At 33.4% G+C, this 17491-nt stretch overlaps 1 protein-coding gene across 11 annotated transcripts in view; it reads right to left on the bottom strand.

Moving 5' to 3' along the window:
- Positions 1-17491, bottom strand: part of TANC2 (tetratricopeptide repeat, ankyrin repeat and coiled-coil containing 2) — a 343384-nt gene that overhangs the window by 176143 nt on the left and 149750 nt on the right. For 7 of the 11 annotated variants that reach the window (XM_059048703.2, XM_059048705.2, XM_059048707.2 and 4 more), the window contains one exon: positions 6302-6412. The exons of the other annotated variants lie outside the window; for them this stretch is intronic. In XM_059048703.2, the coding sequence (XP_058904686.1) occupies positions 6302-6412 (111 nt within the window). The remainder of the gene's footprint in view (positions 1-6301; positions 6413-17491) is intronic. 11 annotated transcript variants of the gene reach the window in all.

Here is a 17491-nt window from a genome sequence, read left to right as displayed (position 1 = left end):
AGGGAAAGAAAAACACAAAACTTTTTTTTTTCAGAAATAAATGTATAATAATATATAAATGTGAGAGATGTTGTTAGTCATAATAACTGATGTTCCAGACACTGTGCTAAGCACATTATGTGTATTATCTTATTTAATCATCACACCCTATGGAGTAGGGTTATTTTACAGATGAGGAACCAGAAAATTAGAAAAATTAAGTAATAAAAGTTCTACAGCTAGTTAAGTGGCATAATTAGAACTTAACCAAGCTCATTTGATCCCAGGGCTATTCACCATTACGAAAAGCTGCCTCCACTAAAAAAACAATCAAAACCCACAAAACTTAGTATCTATACATGGACTGCTTATGAAAACAGGCCAGTGACAACAGGTTATAGGCGTAATTTTATCCTCTTGCAAAGTGCTCATAAAAAGGATATAACCTTACCCATAACATTCTTAGATAAAGGGTAGTAAAGGCTCTGAAACACTTTAAAAATTGTAGCTAAGAGTTATCTAGCACTAACTATGGACCACATAATTGTCCTGATTATTTTACATGTTTTATTACATCTTCATAGCATTCCTACGATACAGGTAATATTATAATCCCCATTTTACAGGTAAGGAAAGTAAAGCACTAAGTGGTAGAGTCAGTATTTGAACACAGGCAGTCTGGCTCCAGGGTCTGTTGTCTAAACTAGTGCATTTTACTGCCTCAAAAAAACCAAAAGTTAAAACAGTTTTCAGAGTTAATGAAAAAACTGTCCATTTGGATATCTAACTAAATTATGGATCTAAGCACCATACTCACAGCCCAAGTCTTTACAATTTGTGATGCAAAACCTTGAGAAAAGTTAATCTAAAAGTTAGTTAAAAGATGGTTAATCTTTTAAATAATCACAAAATATGAATCAAGAAAACAACTGAAAATGTTCAAAGTGAAAAGTTGTATTCAACAAAGCATGTTTCCATGGAAAGAACTTTCTAACATGTTAAGAACTTACTACTGGATAAGGGAGTGTGCAGATGAAAATCTATTTATTTTCATATTCTACCTCTCTGGTATGTTTATGTTCATAATCAGTTTTCAGGCAGTATCTCTCATACTTAAAATATACTGAAATTATTCCTGTTTATCTCTGCTTCCGATCTCTAGTTGCTATACTGACTTTCATATCCCAATTAGGGCAGCACTGAAGTTCATTTATACCCTTCATTTGATTTACAAGTCTGTTCACTATCCAATTTTTAGGTGCTTTTTGTTGTTGTTCTAACAGTTGTACCATTAACAACCTTCATTTCATGTCAACCTTTATAACAGCATTTCTTTTTTCCTTTTTCTTGGGGGTGGGGGGGAATATGTGTTACAGACCATTTTGAGAACCTGTTATAGAAAGAAGTACATATATGCATATAGAATAGTGTTTGTATGTAATTTTAAGGAGTTTAGAACCCGCCTCCCTAAAGCTCACCTGTTTAATTCAGATTAAAAATCCTGCTGTATACTTATTGTGTTTACAACATAGTAGACTTAAGGAATACAAATACAACATAACAGAAGATGTAAATTACAAGAAAAAGGCTTCTGGTATCCATATACCAATTAAAAATCAGAGGGTTTCATGTCTAAAGTATAAAATTCATAGCCAAAAAAAAAAAGAAGCATGCCTAACTATTTAGGATAAAGATAACATTTGATAATGTTTTCAGGAAAAACATGGAAGGAAGAAAATGAGAAAACAAATCATCCTTTTCTTCTAAGTGGAATGACCATGACGGAACTACTCACTTTATGTAAAATATTTCATCTATCAACAGTGGTTTGTACTTGTGCTATAGAGTACCATGCTGATAAGAAATCCAAATGAAAAATCCTTTACAAATTCAAAAACTATATAAATATGAGTATGTACTTTCAAATAAGTATCATAAAACTCTCTTCCATTCTCGAGTTTCAAATACATCCTAATTTTGTTGTCACCTTAAATAGCACTGTCCTTTGAAGGACAGTGCAATTTTTAAAGAGATTTAAAAGAATCTATTATAAAAAGATTAATCTCAAATTCCTCTGAAAGTATCTGCTGTGGATAAAAGCCTGTCTATTTTCAGAACACTGGTCTGGACTCTGGCCCTTAACCTTGCACATGTAGTCAAAAGTCCTATAAAACTGTCAACATGGCCTGCCATCTGTATCAAGGCTCATTTCTACACCTGAAATTATGTGTTATAACATGCAAAATAAAAACTTAAAAAACTAAGACATAAGGAATGTTGCTATCCTTTAGCAGCACCTGATTACTGAAAAATTTCAATACAAATTCATTGCAGAAATTTTAGAAAATGAAGAAAAGGATGATGATGATGATGAACAGCAATAACAGGAAAGGTGCTACATGTCTCTTCTTGCTTGTTTTGCCTGAGCTAATCATTTGTCATATACATTATTTTACTTAACAACTCTATGAGATAGACTTATGGTAAAAAAAAAAAAAGACCTATTTTTATCACAATCTTATAGACAAGGAATTTAAAGACTATGAATGTTATATGTATTCACACAGCTAGTAGGCGACAGAGTCAGGAATTAAACTCAGATCTAACTTCAGAACCAGAGCTCTCATTCACTAACATATATTGCCCAATAAAGAAAAGTAAAATCATCTGTAATCCCACCAGCCAGATACAACCACTGCTAACATGATCATTATCTCACCAATGCTACTTTCTCCTCTGACATCCAAACAATCCCAATTCTCTCCCTCTTTAGGCAACCAATGTTAGTTTGGTGTATTCTTCTGGACATTTTCCCCTTTGAATGTGTACTCATGTATCTATACAAATATATATTTAATTTTTTAAATTATATAAGTAACATCATGTTATATGTAACGTTGCTGTGATAGGAAACTGAGGCACAGAGACATTACATGACATGCTTAAGATCACAAAACTAGTTAGGGGAAAATCATAATTGAAACACAATAAGACATATTTAACTAAAAATGACCCTAAACCTTTACATCTTGTTTTTCCTGATGGTTTAGAAAAACTTTAAGATCTTGTGTTATACACCTCAGGATCATCACTATAATAATAACAAAACTAGCTAACATTTATAAGCATTTACTATAAAACAAGCATTGTGCTAAGTGCTCTATATTTATTAATCTAAGATTACCATTTCCATTTTTACCACTGAGGAAACTGAGGCTTAGGTTAAGTGACTTGCCTAAAATCACACAGCTAATAACTAATGCCGTAGGAAGAAAAGTCGGAGTGTAGGGTGAGCACGTTCTTTTATTTTGGGAATTATTTTATTGAAATCACTGATATCAGCTGGTTACCCTAAAAAGAGAATACAGCCCTGTCTCATGAAAAAACTGAATTTTCTACTTTTTAATTTAAGGGTCAGTCAAGGGATGCTTATAGAATTTACACAGTAATAGAATGAGGGACAATGTATTTCTGGACTATACTATGTCCACTTCAAGAGTTCAACAATAAATCCTGCTTGTGACCTTCCACAAATCATTAAATTCTCTAGGCCTTAATTTCCCCACTGTAAGACGATTTATCAAACACAACTCACTTGACCTCGCCTACTCTGGTAGTTCAGTTACATAACATCATCAATCATCTCCATGGTCCAGCTGCAGAACCAAAACATATTGTTAACTTGTAACTTTTCCTCAGGTTTTCTGCATACAACAAATCTGATTTGAGGAAGAGTAAAACAAATTAAGTATTCTAGAATCTAATGCTATGTAGACTGAATCCTTCAGTTTATTAGACAAATATTCTGGATCAACAGCTATATCCCATTGCAGCTTTCCCGAAACTTTGCAGACCAAATATCAACAACTTGCTCTGGTTTGATCCACAGTTTCCTTTTTCTTGTAGGACAACACTGAAAACTAGTCATGGGTACACAGATACCATGTACAAAAAGACAGATCAGGAAAAATATATGTCAATTTCTCACAGCTTTATTCTTCCCACCTAAAATACAGGTAACCAAAAGGTTTAAGTTAAGATAATAAGGAAACATCGCCAATTATTCCTCGGAAGTCAACAGCAGAATGAACGCTACAGGTTTGTAAGCAGCCTCCAGCAGCCCTGTAACCCAGTTGGTTCTCCAAGTGTGGCACCTCAACCAGCAGCTTCACCATTAACTGAGAATTTGTTAGAGAAGTGAATTTTCAACCCACCCAGGCTTACTGAATCAGAAATTCTGGGGGTGGGTCTTGCAATCTGTATTTGAACAAGTCCTCCAAGTAATTCTCGAAGCATGCTAAAATTTGAGAACCATTGCTCGTTTAACCTTTAGCTTAGGACTGTTGCCTCTGTCAGATATACTATTTTCCTAAATCTGCATGTGATAATGAATAAAGCAGGCGGACAGGAAGATATCAGATCACTAGCTTTAACTGCACTATTATGTATGAGTATACAATAAAATATGATCATTATTTGGTTAATATATCCTATGTAAGAGAAATTCAAAAAGGATGGGTTATTTGTTTGCTTTATGAGTCTACTAAATTCATTTGTTTATTGTTAATTTTTGGTACTATGTAGAATAGCTTCAACCCTCAAGTCACTAATCTTATCTCAGTAGAAACTTATTTCCACAGAGTTTAATAACTTTACTATAAAAGAACAAATCATTAAAAAGTTTCTATGCCTTAAATCTATTTCAGATAAGAAAAGGAGAGACTGCAGTGTATGGCAATTAACATTCTGGCAACATGTTTTAGTTTCTTCCTGGTTTTCTGAAAATCTTAACTGAGGTTTAGTTTGGTTCAATTCCAATTCAGCAAAGATTCCTGCTTGTGGAAAATACACGTAAGTAATAACACGGACAAGATTTTTCACAGTGATTCAGCACTGGCATTCTAAACAACAGCAGCTACCTTGCTTCTTGACAATAACAAAAACGAGATTAGATTAAGGATGTCAGATGGGCAATCAGGAAGTGAAAGATTAGTCTCCCCACAATCATTCTGATTTCCAAATCTGGAAAAGAAAAGGCCTCTGATAGCGTTTCTCTTCCAAAACTCAATGCACGAATAGAGAATTAGTGCATTTATTTACTTTACTTTGTTACACTAAAATTTGCGTGAAGAAATGCAGAGCATAATATTCCATTGCCCAAAAAATGTGACAGTACCTCAAAACATGAAAAAATTTTGTTCCTTTTAGAAACAGAAAAGTTATTCCTAACACATATCTGCGATTGATTTAAATTGAATAGTCATTTACAACAGTGGATTAAGCCCAAGTTTCTGCAACCTGCAAGCGAAATCCCCAAGGTCTTTCAATATTCAAAACTGATTCATAGAATCAAATGTCTCTGGTTAGGTTTGGCTCAAGTTTTTGCCTACTGTCCTGTTTTAAAACATGTCTTATCTGGCTTCAGAGGTATAGTATCCTGCTATTTCAGATTACAGCTACTGATAGCTTCCCTAGAACTAGAAATCACCTTATTCTGCTGATCTATAATGCTGTAAATATGTAGTAGTTGCATCCACTGTGCAATTTTAATGAGCAGGAATAAACAAAAGACCTAAAACCAAGTCTTGTAAAGTTTTTTTACTGAAGCTCTGATCTTTATACTCACATAGAGCTGTGAACATTTCTGACACAGCTCTACAGACTCACTGTAGAGTGAGTGTAAAGGATGTTGCCAGGCAACTCGTCTAAGTTTGGAAGAATCTAAGCCTTGATAATGAGTCTGTCTCAGGTTTGCTCCCACACAAGAAGGGTTTTAGTGAACTCCCACATGTGCTTACAGGCCATTCATGAGAAGAGGTATTTCTAACAGTGAGTGTCAGGAGTCCAAATCAGGAACCTATAATGTTTCTTTTTAAATTCAAGTATAATGTTTCCAACATCACAACTATTTTCTATAACTGTCCAGAAAACCAACAGGGATTAGGCAAAAAAGGTCATATGCAAAGGGCTAGTGTTGAATGAACATTTTTATTCACACTTGCACGTTCCTGACTGCACATGGCCAAAGCAAAATTTCAAGTACCTCAGATCACAAAAATCACCCTGAAAATGTATCTACTGAATTATTTTAACTTTTGAAAATTATCTTTGAAGCTGTTTTCAATACTTACATAATTATATCAATAATCAAGAAGGATGTTCAGTAAAAACAGTGCTCTAGTAAGGAAAATATGCAATCACAGTTGCAAAAGAGGTAACGGCTATGTTTTTATGAATAATACATATGCAAAACACTGCTCTGCTTGATGGGCCTGATCCAAACCTCCCTCTTTCAAAGCAGATACTTTGCATGCATGCTTACCAGGGCAGTATGCATCCACGTCCAGTTTCTGAGCTGAAGTGAGGGTTGGTGAGCCAAGCTCGGATTCTGGAATTCGTGGGCTCTCAACAAACTTTGCCTTCCTCAGAGGGGCTAAGGACAAAAAAGAGAGACAGAGAGAGAGGGAGAGAAAAAAAAAAGAGAGGAAAATAGAAAGGAAGGAAGAAAGAAAAAGAGAAACAGAGGGAAAGAGAAAGGAAAGAGAAACATAGAGGGGTCATGAGTAAGGGGAACAGCAGGCAACAGATGGAAGCACTTAAATGAACGACACACTCTGTCAGACTCAGATCAGGTTACCCTATTTTTTTGTGCCAGAAAAAAAATTAACTGCATTCTTCATAGAGGAGATGGGTCTTGTTAAAAAATCACTGCAAACTGGAAAAGCTAAAATCTAATAATCAAAACTATGAGCATAAGTTGTAACTGTCTAGTCTATCACCTTTAGCTATTTTCTCTCTCCTTATAAAGCAAGAGCTGTCTTATTTTGTCTTCCTTTGCCGTTAAATACAGGTATTGACTGAGTAAAGTATAGGACTAGGTTTTAAGATTTTGTTTATAATAATTGTAATCAAAAGTCTTCTTTATCCAGAAATAACTATTATATAACACTGGGTTGTGATAAATACCTTAAGTAAGATTAATCTATTGATATTTAGCTTAACAAGGAAATCAATTACCTAACCACTCAGCTGTTAGGTAAGAAGTCAAAACTGCTAGTGGACTAAAATATTAACTAGGCCGTGCCAGTTTATAACTGGATGCTAAAGATAAAGAGATGTGATTTAGTTACAAATATAATCATGAAGTCTATGGAACAGTAATACTGCATGCCAGGGAAAACATTCATTCTTGTAAGAAATGAACGAAAAAAGTATAATTCATGAATTGAAAGTTTTCATATTAAAAGCTCATATAAATTTTATTGAATGGTTTTAGGGGGAAAAGTTAAGGAACATTATTGATATACATTTAAATAATCAGTTAAATATATTAAAAGTTATAATTATGAAGATTGCTTTGGTACTTTTAAACTGAGTTCTATTAAATAAACTGTAATAGGGTGAAAGTGCTTAGCATAATACTGGTGCAAAAGTAACAGCTGAATCTGAAATTGACTTGTATGCATTACACATTATATCATAACTATAGGTGTCCCAGACATGTGAGTGCTTAAGATCACATTACTTTTTTCAAAAGTTTCTGCATATTCTTTAAAATCCTCATCCATTACTGATTCACAAGGGGATTTTAAGTTATTCCTAAAAGACCCTGTAAAAAGTAATATAAAACTTTGTCCTTACAATGACCAGAATTCTCCTCTTAGAGGAAAAAATATAAAGTTTTTAAAAAATAGAAAATATTTTTGATATGTGCCAATACTCAAAACCTGCAGTCAACTAAACCACACTTTAAATCTTAAGGTATGTATGTATATTTTAAGTGTATGTTAAAAAAAAACAAAATAAAGCCTTACTGTCTCCATGGCAACAAAGGCTAAGGGTGCTAACAGTATGGTTCTCTGCCAAAAGTAAGCTCTGGAATAGCAGAACTCTCACCTCTGATGAGGGATAAAACTTGAGCCTATTTTAAAAAATCACTATCACAAATGAAGATCTAAAATGATTTATACGCAAATCTGCAGGCTACTTATAGCCAATATTAGAATCTCTTTCACACTAATCTCACCAATACGAAAATGATGAAACATTTTATTTATCCAATATTGCTTTGTATAGGAGAAATTATTATAATTTAATTCTTAAATCTCTTAAGTCCTTTACTAGAATTTTATTATTTTATTTTATCATGGCAGTAGAATAATTAGTTTACCTGCTGAGTTCTGACAAAGACAGACCTGGTCCCTGTTCAAGGGACTCTATACATCTAAAAATCTTAATAACAATTTTTATAATGAAATTTGGGGCTAGTAGACAGACAGAAATCAGCAACTTAGGTTAGATATGTAAGAAAGAAACTGAAAGATGGCAGGAGAAATTGAGGGAGGTATGAAGAATGTATTAAGAATTATGAGATGGAGTCAAGGGGGGAAATCAGGATCCTAGAGATCTGTGAAACTCAACACCATGCAAACTTCTCTCTTTTCCCTTCTCAGGGAATCCCAACTGTTACTTTTATAGCTCATAGTGGACATTTAATTCTGTTTTTCTACCTTCATCTCTAACTGTGATGCATGGGACACTGTACATGTCTAATAATGAATTTTCATTATTCTATAAGGTACATTATAATGTAACTCTCAGCCAAATTACAGAAAACTAGTGTTACCTGTAAGTCAATCACACAGAGGAGGTACAATCACAGGCATGACAGACTGTCCAATAGTCTTAACACTACTTGGTGGAGAACATAACAGTTCAACATGGAAGATGGGACACAGTATTTCATTTGGAAGCCTAGAATTCCAATATACTTTATTGTAAAATAAATGGTATTTAAGACTAATCAGATGGGTGAAAGAAATCTTTGTCAAAAGGGTTTACCAGATAGTTTTAAAAAACGTGATTGAACTGAGATGGGTAGGGGACTCTAAAACCAAACCAGGTATTTTATTATAATATGAGAGATAACAGGAAACTACTGATCTGAAAAGAGATCTCAACCAACACTGGGAATATGATTCTTATGCTGTAAGAGACTTGAGTTTGGGAATCTGGTAGAGTTGAGAGGAAGATGCATACTGGTTAAGAATATGGGTTTATGGGGCTTCCCTGGTGGCACAGTGGTTGAGAATCTGCCTGCTAATGCAGGGGACATGGGTTCGAGCCCTGGTATGGGAGGATCCCACGTGCCATGGAGCAACTAGGCCCATGAGCCACAACTACTGAGCCTGCGCGTCTGGAGCTTGTGCTCTGCAACAAGAGAGGCCGCGATAGCGATAGGCCCGCACACTGTGATGAAGAGTGGCCCCCGTTTGCCACAACTAGAGAAAGCCCTCGCACAGAAACGAAGACCCAACACAGCAAAAATAAATAAATAAAAAATTAATTAAAAAAATAATATGGGTTTAGTCATTTCAAAGATTGAGGTTGTGGCTCTAGTACTTATAAGTAATAAGAAACTGGGCAAGTTAGTTAACATTACTAAGGCTCAGTTTTCTCAAAAAGTCACAGGATTATTATGAGGCTTAAATAATTCCAAGCATGTAAAGTACTTAGCATAGTGCTTGGATATGATGATATAGTTCATCTAGGAGTTATTAAGACATGGAGCAGGGAGGACAATGGCTATGGAAAACAAAGTAAGCGTGTGGTTCCAAAACATAGCATGGAGAGGCAGTATAACACGGTAATATAGTAATGAGGGGTTGGATAAGAGAGGAATGAAGGGTCTGAGCCCTGAAACCGGAAAGCCTAAGTTAGATCCCATCTCTTCCACTTTTTCCTAGCTGTGAGAATTTTTCTGTGCCTAAGTTTCCTCATCAGTTACTTGGAGCTAATAACAGTAGCTACACCATGGGGGAGTTGTTAAGGATTACACTAATTAATTCAAATAAAATGCTCAGAACAGCGCCTAGAACAGAATAAATCCTCTATAAATGTTAGCCGTTTTTATCATTGTTTCTGCTGTTGTTGTCATCATCATGACCGTCACAGATGCAGCATTATTTGGGAAGTCTGAATTATGTGTGTGAGAGGGGTAAAATAAAGACATTTAAGATGCCATGGGAGAATGACAAAAATGGTGATATTACCAATTTTGTTTTTAAAATTGAGAAGGGAATAATGTTGAAGAAAACATGTTATACCTTAGAAGATGGTAGAATACACAAATCAAAGTGGTCTAGGTTAGACAATGAGAAATATGTGGGTATATAAAAAAAGTTAAACACCATGATTTAGACCACTGGTTCTCAAACTGTGGTGCCTGGACCAGCAGCATAGCGTCATCTGGGAGTTTGTTAAAAATGCAGATGATCAGACCCCATGTCAAATCAGCTGATGATCAGAAACTCAAGAGGGTACAGTCCCAGCAATCTGTACTTAGCAAGCCCTCCAAGTGATTCTGAAGCACACTAAAGTTTGTAGACACTGAATTAGAGAGAGAGATCTATAAATACCTCATGAAAACAGATCATTAAAAGGCCTTTTCTAAGAAAAAAGTTGAAATAAAACACCAATCAAGGCCTCATCTCTGAAAGAATTAACATCTATCGTGAAAGTTAGGATTTCTTCTCAGTCACTCTTTTAGCAATATAACTCTTGTGTTATGTTTTTTAGCTTTGTCTTTTTAAAACAGTTTCAAGTAGTAAAGTATCCATCATTTGGGGCCTATTTTGAAGAGAGACCAATATGTCTGTACTCACTAATTCTTACCAAGATCATTGAGGGGTGGAAGATGGGGGAATAAGAGCACTCAGATATATCACAAAGAAATGTTAATGGTGAAAGAGAAAATCCACCTATGGAGATCCTCTGTAAACTGAGATGCTATAGATGATGCTGAAGCAAACTTAATTCAAGCAATTATAAAGGCATTAAAATATAAATTTTAATAACTATTGAAATATTTGTCTTTGATAAAAGTTTCATAGCAAAGGGGAATTTTTAGGGATAAACTGTCACAAGACTCAGATACTCATGGAAGAATGGTATGGAGGCAGATAAAATAAAGTAAGAGACCAGGAAAATGAGAACTGAAGGATAAATATAAAGATGAGCAGAACATAAAGTACCAAGAAAGTACTTTCACAAAGTTGGTTTTGAGATTAAAAGCATATTTAGTAAGCTTAATCTAAAAACAAATTCACTGTCAAATAAATATGGTTTCTACTAAATGTGAAAGGAGGATAAAACGATTTTAGCTATAGGCAAGAAAAAAGAAATACAAGGCACCCAAATTAGAAAGGAAGAAGTAAAATTATCTTTGTTCTCAGATGACACAATCTTAAATGTAGAAAATCCTAAAGATTCCACTAATAAATGAACTCAGCAAAGTTGTAGGATACAAAATCAATACACAAAAATACACTAACAATGAACAATCTGAAAAAGAAATTAAGAAAACAATTCAATTTAAAATAACAACAAAAAGAATATTTAGGAATAAATTTAATCAAGGAAGCTAAAGACTTGGAACACTGAAACTACAAAATGTTGCTGAAAGAAATTAAAGACACAAATAAATGGAAGGATAACCCTTGTACACGAATTGGAAGACTTAATATTGTTAAGATGGCAATACTACCCAAAGTGATCCATAGATTCAATGCAATCCCTATCAAAATCCCAATGACATTTTTTGCATAAATAGAAAAACTCATCCTAAAATTCATATGGGTCTCAAGGAACCCTGAATAGCCAGAATAATCTTAAAAAAATGAAGTTGGAGATCTTAAACTTCATTATTTCAAAACTTACTATAAAGCTACAGAATTAAAACAGTGTGGTACTGGCATAAGGACAGAGGAACAGAATAGAGATTCCAGAAACAAAACCCATGGTCAAATGATTTGATAAATGTACCAAGACCATTTAATGAGGAAAGGATAGTCTTTTCAATAAATGTCGTTGGGAAACTTGGGTATGTGTATGCAAAAGAATGAAGTTGGACCCTTATCTTATACCATATACAAAAATTAACTCAAAATGGGTCAAAAACCTGAATGTAAATTAAAGTTAGAAAATTCTTGGAAGAAAACATAGGAGAAAAAGATCTGAACTATAGAAATGTTAATGAAGTAGAGAGAAACAGTGGAAAATTTATCTGGAAAGAGAAAACTGTACTTTTAAAAGTTTTTAACAGAGCTTTCATAGACAGAATCTTAGGATATTCATAAAATTTTAGTTCCTAAACATTTATTAGAAAATAAACCTTTCAGTAACAATGGATTTCCTGGAGTGGGGGTGGGAAAAAAGGGTAAAAGGAGAGAGATTATTTGAGAAACTCTTTATTTCCTCCTTCTTATAAAAAAAACTTAGAAAGAAAAACCAATAGAATTTGACAATTTGACACACGCTAGATGTAAGTGAAACAGAGAGAAAGAGAAAACTATAATTCATATAGTTCCCCATTTTTTGCAAGGAGAAAGTATCCATCTATAGAAAAGAAAAAACGTATAAAACAAATGAACACCCTTAGATGCAACCCAGAAAGAGGAAATTAACACGTGACATGACAGTCTTTATCAAATAATGGCTAGTCTACTACAGAAAGAGTTTCCAGCTCATTATAATGGAAAATAAAACTTTGCTGCTCTAACCAATGACAAAATTAACATAAAGCTGGCAAAGTATTTTTCTGGTTCTCCTTTCTTCTATAAAAGTATTAAAAAATGAAGTATATGTTTTACACATTTCTCTTTACCTTGCTTCTTCCCCAAATACCATGTGTTATCTTCTTTAGTCTCCCCACTTTCTAGACTCTAAGCTACGAATGAAAATTGTTGCATGTTGTTTTACACCCATAGTAGGTAGTGAAGTATCAAATAATTAGAATGCATTTATTTTAAATCTAAATATATATTAGTATAAGCTAGAAATATAATATGCATATTTATTCTTGACAACAGACTATTAGAGATCTGATGTCTTTGAAACCTATACAAATATAAGTGAAATATGAAATGTGTGCAGTGTGGCAAAGTCAACTATGTTTATCAATACAAATATCAGTTAGTGTGTGGTCACTAGTTATCCCTAGTGGGTGGGCTCGCCTGTGAACATTTCCTATCTCCACTGATCACAGTGAACAGCTTTATAAAGGAGGAGTCCAGAATTCATTTTATTTGAGCAAAAAAGGAACATTGCATAGTTTTACCATTTCCAAAACTAACAGCAACTACATCTATTTTTTTTTTTAATTGAAAGGTAGCTGATCAGCATCAACTTATAGCATTATGGTCCCACTGAAAGTAAGGACTGAAAAGAAGGTCCCACTTGAACATAACACAAAGAATACAGAAGATATCCAAGTACAGAGAAATTTAGCAATTTGAGTATCAAAATAAGTTCTTTTAAAGTACCTATTAACTAAAAACTTTAATACTAACTTCCTAATAATGAAAACAAAACAAAAAACTCTGAAGAAACAAAACCCAAATAACTGATATGACAGTAATTTTAAATTTATAAAGAATTCAATAAAGTATGGAACAACTATTCACTAACAGTGATACAGCAAACTGCTACAGATAAATAACAGTAAATGGAACTTGAGATAGTACATTGGTATATTTATTTATTTACAAGTAACAACTTCAAAGCAATAGGATGCCTCAAATACATTCATAAAGCTGTCTATCGACCAAAATATAGAGGTTGCGAGATCAGTGCTAAATTTTTTTTAGTACTTTCTTCTTCAGAAGTTATAGCTGTGAGGTATAAATTTATATATAAACACATATAGCTGAAAACTCTAATATGAATCTAATTTCTTCCTATTTAATTTTTTCATCTTTAAGGTACCCCTTACTTAAATAATCTTGTAAAAAAATACAACATAACAAAGGCACCTCCTCTACTAGAGATGCTAATAGGTAATAAAAAAGGAGGAATCAGAATACATTTTAGGGATTATCATAATCATTTGACAGGATTAGGATACTTCACTAACATGAAAATTCATATTTACTCAAAATGTAAATTTAATCCTAAATGAAAGTTTTACATATAAATACTGATACTTTTAAAGTGAGAATTCTTTTTGTTAGAAAACTGCATACAACCCTTTGTAAACCAATTCCATAAAAAAATTCCATCAGAGCTCTTTCATTCAATTCAATAAATGCTATTGTGTTCCTACCCTGTGCAAAGCACAGTACTAGACACTTCAGGGGATTCAAAAATGATTAAGGCAGTCTCTGACCTGAAGGAATGCAACAATGGGATAAGACAGAACAAGAACAGCTATGATAAGAAGCAGAGAAAGTGCCATGAAAAAAGTACAAAACAGAAGCTGTAGGGTTTAAAGAAGAGAAAAATGTACATATCTTCCTCAACTTATGATGGGGTTATATCTTGATAAACTCACTGTAAGTTGAAAATATCCAAAGGTGAAAATGCATTTAATACACCTAACCTACCAAACATCATAACTTAGCCTAGCCTACCTTGAATTTGCTCAGAACACTTATATTAGCATACAGTTGCGCAAAATCATCTAACAACACAAAGCCTATTTTATAATACAGTGTTGAGTACCTCATGTATTTATTGAATACCATACTGAAAGTGAAAAGCAGAATGGATGTATGAGTAGAGAATGGTTCTAAGTGCTCCGGTAGTTTACCCTCATGATTGCCTGGCTACTGGGAGCTACTACATGCTGCTGCTGCCCAGCATGACAAAAGCATATCATACTATATATTGCTAGCCAAAGAAAATATCAAAGTTCGAGGTATGGTTTCTATTAAATGTATATTGCTTTTGCATCATTGTAAAGCTGAAAAATCTTAAATCAAACCATTATAAATCAGCGGAGCATCTCTACTTCAGAATGCCTCCCAATTCAGTATGAAGTTTAATAAATATAATTAATTTTCTATTAAAATCAAAATTACAAGGTTAATTTATAAAACTAATTTTGAGAGAATTACTAATCTTGCTAATTCACCTTTTTTAAAGTTTCAATGAAGAGCTTTATGGTTACAATAGTTGAAAAGGTACTAGGGGAAAAAATGCTCAGCATATGTTTTTAAAAAGTTGAAAAAGAAAAAACTAAACCTAAAATCAAGCAGAAAAAGGAAATAATAAAGATTAGAGCAGAAGCATTAAACAGTAAATAAAAAATTGAGGATTGAGAACAGTAATGAAATCAGAATTTAATTCTTTGAAAAGATGAACAAACTGAAAAAAATCTTTAAAAATGGGCAGAAGAACGGAACAGACATTTTTCCAAAAAGGAAATGCAGATGGCCAACAGACACATGAAAAAGATGCTCAACACTGCTAATCATCAGGGAAATGCAAATCAGAACCATAAAGAGATATCACCTGAAACCTGTCAGAATGGCTATCAACAAAAAACACAAATAACAAATGTTGGTGAGGATGTGGAGAAAAGGGAACCTTTGTACACTGTTGGTAGGAATGTAAATTGGTGCAGCCACTGTCAAAAACAGTATGGAGATTTCTCAAAAAAACTAAAAATAGAACTACCATATGCCCCAGCAACTTACTCCTAGGTATATATTAAAAAAAACCCTGAAAAAAATAATTTGAAAAGATACATGCATCCCAATGGTCCTAGCAGCATTATTTACAATTGCCAAGATACAGAAGCAAACTAAATATCCATCAACAGATGAATGGATAAGGATGTGGCACACGCGTGTGCACACACACACACACCAGACTACTACTCAGCCGTAAAAAAGAATGAAATTTTGCCACTAGCAGCAACATAGATAGACTTGGAGGGCAATATGCTAAGTGATATACGTCAGAGAGAGAAAGAAAAATACTGCATATCATTTATATGTGGAATCTAAAAAATACAACAAACTAGTGAATATAATGAAAAAGAAGCAGACTCACAAATATAGAGTACTAGTGGTCACCAGTAGGGAGAGGGAAGGAGGGAGGGGCAAAAATGGGGTAGGGGACTAAGAAGTACAAACTATTAGGTATAAAATAAGCTACAAGGGTATATTGTACAACACAGGGAATACAGCCATTATTTTATAATAACTATAAATGGAGTATAACCTTTAAAAATTGTGAATTACTCTATTATATACCTATAACATATAATATTGTACAGCAACTATACTTCAATAAACAAACAAAAAACAAACAAAAAAGGTGCACTGTATTTTAAAGTTACATACAATTTTCAGATTTTACAAAAATAAAAGGATTTATACCTAAAAATAAAAAAATTTTTTAAATCTTAAACCAGACTGACCAAGAAAAACAGCAAAGACACAAATTACCAAAACTTACGAATGTAAGAGAGGACATTGCTATCAACTCTACAGAAATGAAGCAGATTATAAGAGAATGTTACACGAACAACTTTATGCCAACAAATTAGATGGTTTAGATGAAATGGACAAATTCCTGACACAAATGATCAAAATTAATTCATTAAAAAATGGAAAATCTGAATAGACTATTACATGTAAGGAAATTGAATTAGTAATTAAACATTTTCCCATAAAGAAAAATCCAATCCTAGTTGGCCTCACTGGTGAATTTTACCAAATATTTAAGGAACTAATAGCATGCTTTTACAAACTCTATCAGAAAATTAGGAAAGAAGTTGGGACAGGAGCAAGAGACCTAGAAAAACAGGTTAGTTTACGTACATGTGGCTAGATTTTGTATCAACAGTCTACAAGAAATCTGTAGTGATATTTAGTTATGAATTTAGTTTATTCATATTTAGCTTAAGCACTTAAATAAATATCATCACATTTTTGCCTTATTTTTAAAATTAGTTAATATGACATCATTTTAAGTTTTATCAAATAAAAATGTTTAAAAACGAAGCTTTTTCCAATATTACATCTATTGATAATAGTTTTCTTATAAAGCTTTATAAAAAATTATAATTTTGCTCTGATCTTATTTGGGAGTTCAAAGCAAAATTAAGTATAAAAAAATCTTGTAGGAAGAGCATTCCAATAATGGAAAAATATGCTTAAACTTTGTTTTAGAAAGATCAGTGGGAAGGGTAATTCTGTTTGAGACTTGTATAGCCTCTTTTGTTAGTGAAACTAACTTGTTGCTGGAGCCTAATTCTAATGCTGTGTACATAGCTCTAAAAACAAAATATCTCACTTTCAAAAAGTTATGCAACAACCAATAGAACAACAGCTAACATCTGTATAACAGTTTACCTAACTCATTCAACGTTCATAATTTTCCATGATGAATACATTAACCTTGTTTTGCAGATGGAAAAATAGAATCAAAAGATCTCTTGCCCAAGATCACAGTATTCAAGTGGTAGATTACAGACTTTTGATTCAGAATATTATTTCATTCACAATATATTTCTTCAAAAGGTGGCACTCATTTTTAGGAAGATGATTTTACACAATCTATAAAAGAGGCAGTACATTGAATTGCACAGTATGGTAGACTTTACTAGTGCCTACCAGCATCCTGCAGCCTCCATTCCTCTCTAGGCACAGGGATGACTACAATTGCCAGCTCCTGTGAGGTTTAGGAAGGACTATGTGCCTAGTTCTGGCTTATGAAATAAGAG

This window comes from Kogia breviceps, chromosome 19, assembly GCF_026419965.1.
Source record: "Kogia breviceps isolate mKogBre1 chromosome 19, mKogBre1 haplotype 1, whole genome shotgun sequence".
NCBI classification, from domain to species: domain Eukaryota; kingdom Metazoa; phylum Chordata; class Mammalia; order Artiodactyla; family Physeteridae; genus Kogia; species Kogia breviceps.
Note: the sequence above shows the minus strand (reverse complement) of the source record. Positions and strands in the feature narration are given on the sequence as shown.